The 9004-nt window shown below is 38.3% G+C and overlaps 1 protein-coding gene across 1 annotated transcript in view; it reads left to right on the forward strand.

The window, feature by feature from the left end:
* The first annotated feature begins 7484 nt into the window (after positions 1-7484).
* The window catches only part of LOC102764410 (inactive heparanase-2), a 136292-nt gene continuing 134772 nt past the window's right edge, over positions 7485-9004 (forward strand). Inside the window, exon 1 of the mRNA XM_015559363.1 lies at positions 7485-7572. Coding sequence (XP_015414849.1) covers positions 7510-7572 — 63 coding nt within the window. The 5' untranslated portion in view covers positions 7485-7509. The remainder of the gene's footprint in view (positions 7573-9004) is intronic.

Raw genomic sequence — 9004 nt, forward strand, 5'->3', positions numbered from 1 at the left:
GCATCAGAACTATAGTCAGATATGACAGAGATGTTGGAATTATGCATAGATCAGTAACATAGTCATTTATTATCATTAAGTATTATATACTTAAGTATTATATAATGTGCTATACTTTTAGAAGATTGAGAGCAATATGTTTGTTTATACCAGCGTCACCACAAACAGGTGAGGTGCCATAATGTGCTATGATGTTACAACTTGCTACGATGTCACTAAATGATAGGAATTTTTCAGCTCGTTAGTAATCTTATGTGACTACTATCGTATATGCATATCATTGACTAAAATGTCATGTGGAGGATGACTGTATTTACTCATATTTTGGTCCTTTTCTGAGAATCATAAGACCAGAAAGTATCCCTTGATATTACTAACAGGGGTAGATTTATTTTTCAGACATTTGCATCATTTTGGAACCTGGATACTTTAGCTAGGTGGTAAGGGGCTGCTTGTATCAGGAAGCCTTGTTCTGTAAGCATTTCTGGTAAATTGCCAGAAGAGCTCTCAGAAACAAAAAAAAGGTGTGTGTGTGAGGCGAATGTGGGGGTGTACAAGAGGCAACAGATTAATGATGTTTGATCATTGATGTTTCTCTCTCTCCCTCTCCATTCCTCTCTAAAATCAATAAAAACTATATATTTTTTTTTTAAAAAAAGGTGTGTGCAGGAGGGACGGGGGGGTGGGGGCTGGAGGGACTTGATTCTTTAAGTTTCTGGGAGTTTGTTGTGATTTACTTTATCATTCTAAATTAATATTTACTTTTGTACCTAATTTTGTGTTTTGTACTTTTGATTCCTTTTTCTTAGAGGGTCCCACAATTTATTTAAGTTTCAGCCCCAAAACACATGGATCCACTCCTGCCCACACTTTAGGTACCATCACCTGGTACTACGCTGAGGTGCCCCCCTCAGAGCCCACTCCGGTGGCTGGAGCTGCAGATGACTTCCACCCCGCCCTTCTGTGCTTCCTGTAGAGCTCTCCTCAGCACTGCAAGGGTCAAGGAAGGGCCAGCTGTTTGAGCCTCTGCCAAAAGACAGTGTCTCCACATACACTGACAGGGCTCTTGAGGAAGAATGACCTGGATTCAGGACCAAAAGTATGCAAGGCATTAGGAGAGAGGAAAGATCAAGAAAATGGGGCCCTTAGAACAGCCCTTAAGCTTCAAGACCAATCTTTTGGCTCATTATGGGTTGGATTATACAAGCAGTCATGATTTCATTAAATGTGTTTTTTTTTAACATTGATTTGAGAGAGAAACATCAATTTGTTGTTCCACTTATTTATGCATTCATTGGTTGATTCTTGTATGTGTCCTGACTGAGGATTGAGCCCATAGCAATGGTGTATCAGGACAATGCTCTAACCAACTGAGCTAGCTACCTGGCCAGGGCCTCATTTAATGTCTTTTCCGAGCACCCATTATGTGCCTGTGAGATTGCCCACAACACTGACCTTTACTTGCACCATATTTCAATGATAACATCTTTCAGAGTACCAACTCTTAGAAGTTCTTGAACCACAACCCTTTAATCAGCTGTATGGATTTTACAGGAACTGGTTTAAGAAAGTCAAAGAAACATCTATATTCTGTATGATCTTTTTTTTTTTTTTTGTAACAGTGTTCATTTCATATAAGCTTTACTTGCCCACAGTAGTTCTGAACACAAGAGAGGAGGGTTGACCCATTGCAAAGAAGATCAAGAATAATGGAGCCTCAGGAAGAAAACCAAATGGCAAGTGTGAAGAATGTACCCAGCAGGAAACCAGAGTGAGGGCCTTTGGAGGAGGGGCAAATACAATTTATAAAGCTTTAGAGAGACTCAAGTCAGCCTCTCCAGTGTTTGGCTTCAAGTGTCAGAATAGGTTTTATAGGTCAACAGGGTTCTAATGATTATCCAAGCTTTCCCCCCTTCAATGGGGAAGGCCCCAGTTTTATGGAATTACCTGCCCAGTCAGCAGGCTGGGTGTTAGAATTCGGAGCAGACTGCACCCCCTCCCGAAAAGCAGCAGGCGGCAAAATAGGTCCGGAAATTCTTGAGCATTGGGAAGCCAGCACTAATGCAATTACCTGAAATAAAAGAAGGGGTCAGATAGGAAGGGGCAAAGGTTTTTCCTTTTAAAGTAAAGAGCCAGGTAAACAAAACCAGCTGCTACTGGAGCCAAGGAACTCTCCTCATTAAATTTTTAAGAGGCTGATGATATAAGTGGCTAATTGTAGTACAATGCTGAAGACTGAATCTAGGGTCCTGGGGAAGGGGGAAGGGGAGCCAGGGTTAGAACCTGGCGAGCAACAGAAAGATGAGACCTGCCTCTGGCAGAGGCTCCCTAAATGAACAGAATGGAATTGGAGGAAGAGGAAGATGATTTGATGCCAGGGAGTCTCTAATGTTTCTGTCAGTATCCCAATGAGATGGGCTTGGGAGTCTAGTTGGGGACAGTTCTAAGTTTATATGCTCATAGGATAGCATCTGGAATAAGTTTTTTTTAATAACTAATTATGGGAAATTTTATGTGTTCACTATGAAAAGCTATGAAAAGGTATACAGCAAAATATTAATGGATCTCTCTAGGTGTTGGGCTTATCAGTGATTTTTCATTATTATATTTTAATGTTGTTTGTGTATTTTTGAACTTCTCTATAATTAACCTTATTTCTTTTGCAATAAACAAATACAGGGCAAACTTTACTTAAGATGAAAGGTATTAAACTGGAAATAACATTTTAAACTGAGGGCAAGAGAGTTGGTAAATGGCTCCATTTACTTTGTATATTCTGCCATCTTTGCTACCTCCCCAGATGTGTGCTTGATGTGAACTGCTAATCTACAGGCCAGCAGAAGAAGGGGTGATGGTTGCTGGTATTGAGCGAGGCAGACTATTTGTCCACACAGAAAGGTTTCAACCTCATGGAATTTGGAATACTTCACAGAGAGGTTGTTTCCGTACAGTCTCTCTTGGCCTCAACTTTAGTTGAACAGCTCAGTCACTGTGGAGGGAACCTAAGAGATGCTGAAATTTCAAGATGTCTTGTAGGAGCAGTATGACTTGCCTAAAAGTATCAGTCTTAGTATTTCTAGAACCAACCATTGTGCCAGGGTTTATGTAGAAGATGTCAACGTACCTCTAATTGATGGATTTCCTTTCTATCTCCCTTCTTTCCTTCCCTCTATTCTTCCTTTCCTCTCTGATTTATTTAGTCTTCTGATACCTTTGTAGCCATTACTAAATTAATTAACTCTTGTAGAGAGACTGATTGGTAGCTAAGAGTTATATTTATCATCATAATGAGAAAAGCAGAGAAAACAGAGAGTTGCCCCCAGGTCACTGGATAGTCAGTTGGAATTCAGTTCTGCTTTTACCTAGTCTTATTGAGAAATCACCATCTTCATCATTTTTAATAATTAACTCTACCAAATTGTTACCACAGGTTATCCCACCTCCTTCATATCCAAATATAAATGATATCCCGGGCCCATTACTACAGGCAGCCACTATCAGTGAACCAAAGCTCTGTAACAGGCAGGGATTTTTAAATAACCAATGATTATTGACATTGAATGCTTTGTTAGCAGTTTCTAAGGGGTTAAGTACAACAAGCTAAATGTTCAAGTGTTCCCAAAAATGGGCTTAGGTATTTATCAGATTCATACATATGGTTAAATTATCCCCTCTTAAAAGTGATATTAAATTCTGGGGGACCAAAGTTTCTGTTTCCACAGTACATTATAAATGTGGGTTTAAGGTTGCAAATGAAAGTTCCTGAAACTTCTCAGCATACTATGGGGCTTCCTCTGACATCCAAATGTGAATTTGATTCAGACTGAGGTTATTAAAAAGACACCATGTTGGTCAGGTTGGGGATGGAAGGGATTCTTAGCGGAGTCAAAGGTAGAGACAATGTCCAGGGTCATATTTGAGAAGCATTTTAGAGGGTGACTTTCATCTCTGTTAACTTATTTTATTCTCTTGAAGAGTTCACGTATATCCATGGCTCCATTTATTACTTATAAACTGAAAAAGACACCCACGTCATCATCACCTGTCATAACTCTTCTCTGTACCTCCTCTTTATTTCCCCAACTACCTGTTGCATATTCCCTCTTTGATATTCTCTGCATCCTTGATAGTTCAAACAGCATTTTTCATCTCCTTTGACAAACCTAAAACCTAGTCTGACTGGCCTGCGTGTCCTTGACAGCAGTATTCTCCAAAATATTCTCTCTCATAAGCTCGTGGTCATCACTGGCTCCCTTCCTCTTTTTCTTACACTCCACAGAAGTTTTATTTTATTAGTTCTTCCTTTACAGGCTCTGACTTTTACATCTTTCCATGAACTCCCTTACTTAGACCCAAATCCCTTCTTACCTGCACTGTTGAGATAAGATAACCTTGTCACACGCATTTCCTGCTTGGAGCTCTCCCCTGCTCCAATATAATTCACAGCCCCAGAAAAGCCTGAGATCAACTCAGAATGATTGAATCCAGCTTGTTAGGTTAAATGTGGAGCCAACAACAGGCTCTAAAAAGTTTAAGTCAAAGCTTTTATGGGCATTCTCCCCCTACATGTTAAATGAAGGAGGAATTGGACTATTTCTTGGGTCTAAGCAAATAGCTATTGAGTGAACAATAACAGGAAGCATATTTTAGACCCATGTTAGAAGAGCCTTTTGTGGATTCAAGCTGTAGTATGGTGGAACAGTACTCATAGTGGGTTCCCTGTCCCACATAATCACTTTTCAGGGATGTTGTAGCAAGCTAACACACTTCAGACCACATGACCATAAAGGTCTTTTTAAGCTCCATAGTTTTACAACACTCCATCCCTCCCTCTGCCTCCCACCTACTGGGATTGTCTGTTCCTGCTGCTCCATACTTCCCCCATTCCAAATCCTACAGTGAATGAACATGCTCTCCTTCCCCAGACAGATGCTCCCCTGCTCACCCCATCCCATGGTGTTACAGTCTAGCTTACTGCCACCTTGGCTCTTAAGTAATCTGAAGGCTAGATTTGCACATTGAATTCCTTTTATGTGCTAGATTCTGTGCCCAGCATTTTGATTTCTGATTTGATGGATACAGTAGCCCTATAAAAATACTATAGTTTCTTGTTAAAACAATTTTAAAGAAGGGGAAACACAATAATCATATAAGTGATAAGCTGGGATTGAACTAACGTTTTCTAACTCCAAGTTCTGTGTACTTGAGAAAAGAAACAAAAGGAAGGAGGGGAAGAGTGAAGAGCCCCTCACCCTGGACTGGACCGTGGGTTGTGTGGGATAGGAGGGCGTACATTGAAAAAGTACATCTGGCATTTTTTTATCTCAATAAGTGTTTAATTGTATGTGTTGCCAGCAACATTTATAAACTTTGATGTTTAAAATAGATACTGGAGCTAACAAAGAGAAAAGAGGAAACTATAATATATTTGATTAAAACATAAAAGAACATTTATTACAGTGCATTTTTACCATATACCTAGTCATCATGTAAAATAGCAACACCTATTCATGTTCTTCAGTATGAGTTAGATTAAAATTGCATGAATTATTTTTAATTTTAACACTATGTTTTAATATGCCTGGCTTTCATGTCATATGCTGTGTAATCACAGCTTTTTTAAAAAATCAGGGATGCTAATAGTGAAGTACTAATAGGAGGTAATGGACATGCCTAGCACTCTGTGTTGCACATTATAAATGTTTATTGTACTTGAGCATCTGTACCAGGAATGAGGTGAAAGGTCATGTCATTGTTTTTGTTTTATTCCCTAAAATAAGTAACCACAAAAATTTTCAAAAGCATGTACCCGATGATACAATTCTACTTTTAGAATTCTATACTCACACTAATTTAATCAGTCCCATATTGTGTATGACCCCATCTTTGTGAGCTGAAAATTAGAGAAATTAGAAGAAGAAAAAAACAAAAACCTAAGAGTTGTTGAGTTCCTACTGTGTGCAGACACTATAGGTTTATGTACTTAATTTTCAGTTAATACTGAGAAGTAGACGTGTTCCCTCTCTTTTAAGAATAAGAAAACTAAGGCTGATAGAGGCCAACTGCCTTGTGCAAGATCACTTAGATAGGAAATACCTGATTTGGAATCTGAACTCGGATATCTCTGGCTCCCAAACTCATACTCTTTCCAACATACCTATGTTGGATTCTGTGGAAATGTCTGAGGTGGTGAGGGGGGCTGAATGGGTGGAGTTCATCTCCCACCTTCACTTCAACCAAAGCACCTGCTTTATAATTAAAGAAAGAGTTAACCATTCTACTACATCATACATTGGTATGGGAATTTATAATTAAAAAAGAATTTTCACATAGGTCAATAATATGTACTGATAGGTTGATGTCTCATTTAAAATGAATAGTCTATCATTAACCATCAGCCAAGAAGACCTGAGTGGGTTGGAAAAGGCACCCAAGAGTCATAAGCATTATTTAAATGGATTTAATTTGGAATTTTGCAAAGAGAGGGGTGGGGAGGTTTGAGATAATGAAAGTCACTTAATCCTGGGCCAGTCTCAACTTCGACTTTGAATAAGAATTCACGAAGAATGTACTCACAAAGCTGGATGCAACTGTTGGAGTCAAATGTTCACAGTGTAGTATCAGCACAACTTGATGTTTCACTGAAGCTACCTGACAAAACCTGGACACACCCATGAGTGCCTTCTCACTATTTTAAGAGAGGGCTCCTGGACTTTAATCTATCTGACTCATTTGTTTGTTTCTTTATTCATTCATTCACTATTCATTTACTTTGAAGGTAGTAAGAGAAAGTTGACCACAAGAAACTTTGCCCAGGGAAGTGAACTGGAGATGAAACCTTGAAGACACTCACTACACTAAATCACATTATTGTGGTTGGTGTTTGTTTTCTTATTTATAAGTGTGGAAACCTATAAAAATGTTTGAGTATTCTTTCAAACCTCACATACTTTTATTACTTTAAGGTATGGGTAGGGGTGATATGGAATGAGTGTTAAATTACATTTCCTAGTGGGGGGAATGTAACCTTTTCTCCATTACCCTTTTCTCCATTTCTCCATTCTCCATTGTTTTATGGATTCCTGTCTCTTTCTATAGAGTAAGCAATGAAGTTTCTTGTGACAAAGGTTGAAAAAAATCACAATATTAGCCCACAAATGGAGATGAAAGGAGACTAGACTTTGGGTGGTAAACACACAATGCAATATACAGATGATATATTATAGAATTGTACACTCAAAGCCTATAAAATTGTATTAACCAATGACACCCCAATGAATTTAATACAGTCTAAAAAGAAGAAAAAGTAAAAAGTGTATTATTTATTTGAAAAGTACCCAGGATCAAACTTTTTTAGGATATAAGAACCCAAGTGAACCCTGGACGGTTTCTTCAGGCAACAGACACCTCTGACTAGAGAAGTGTATGTAGTATTTTGCTCAAGATTTTATCTGATTCTTATTTTATTTTTATTCCAGTTGCTACATTGATGGCCGAGTTGTCAAGGTGATGGACTTCCTGAAAACTCGCCTGTTAGATACACTCTCTGACCAGATTAGGAAAATTCAGAAAGTGAGTAAAAGTCCCCTGGGAAGAAGAGGAATCAGTTTGGGGATGAGGCAAGGAAAAGGTCACTGGGGCCCAGCTGAATGGCAGCACTGTGGGAACAGAGTAGAAAAATAGTTAGTCCGGGTTTGCATGGTCCAGAGCTCCCCTTCACAGTTGACAATTGTTTATTGTTTTTCAAATGGAGAAGGGTTTGAATGTGATATACCAAGGTTCAATAACAAATATTTTGTAGTAGTTTGCTTCTAAATTGTGAGTTTCTTAAGGATAGGTTTACTTTATTTTCTTTTTTAAATGCAGGGGTTTATTTGGGGTTAGGTAAAGAAGAGGATGATTACTTTTATTAAGTGAAATTTTGATCTGGGGAACTGGCAATTTTGAGCCATATTTACACTATTTCTAAATGTCTTAAAACCAGCCAAGTAACATCTTACTTTTGTAGAGATGTGAGGAAAGCCATATTATATTCAGCTATTGCATATAGGTCCTATTAACAAGACACCTTTGGTCAATAGTTCTCAAACTGAGTACAGTTAAATCACCAGAGCTTGCTCAGGAAGTTATTCTGACCTAGTATGTGGATCCGAGACATCTCTATATTTAATAGTTTTCCGTTAAGTGATTTTACCCAATGCAGAACACATTTTGAAATACACTGGATTAGTTAATTCTGAACCATGGAGATCTTATGTCTACAATTTCCATCTGTCTCTACAAAATGGTGATTTCACATCTTTTGTTGCCTAGTCGGGTCCTTTTCCAGGGGATGGGGACCTTTTGAACACTTAACTATCCATTGATCAGATTAAACAAATCTTTGCAGAATAATAGCAACAGATAGGCCCCCATTAATATGGGATGAATAAATAAGTGAATGTACAAGTGAATGAAATGGTTCGTGTATAAAATTAGCTGTGGAATAAAATCCCATGTAGAACAATTATAGAAAAGTACTTTTGATTCACTAAAGTGGAAGTCTGTATCCTTTTTTGCATTCATACTAATGTCATACATAGAATTACAAATATCATTTTGAGTCTCCTTGTTATCAAAGACTGGGAAGCCTCAGGACTTCTGCACTTTTGCACCCAAGTCTGATCTGTCTCAGGATCAGGTGCATTGGCCAGCACTTATCTGTCACTGCCTTCTACTAGGCAAAGCCTAGGAGAAATAAATGACTTGAAATATCTCTGTCAGTGTTTGACATTCATTTAGTTTTTAATATTGAAATATTTAACATTTGCTGAGCACTTAGCAAGTACCAGGCAAAGTACCAGGTGCTGGAATACAAAATGGAATAAGGCATGGTGTCTACCCTTGAGGAATTCACACTAATAAGGTTTAATACTTACTTTAAGCAGGTTTAGAAACATATTACTTAATAGGTACGATGTCAACCTATTCTTTTTTTTTTTTTAAGGATTTCACCCCCCAGGGC

Source organism: Myotis davidii, unplaced genomic scaffold, assembly GCF_000327345.1.
Source record: "Myotis davidii unplaced genomic scaffold, ASM32734v1 scaffold332, whole genome shotgun sequence".
Lineage (NCBI taxonomy): Eukaryota > Metazoa > Chordata > Mammalia > Chiroptera > Vespertilionidae > Myotis > Myotis davidii.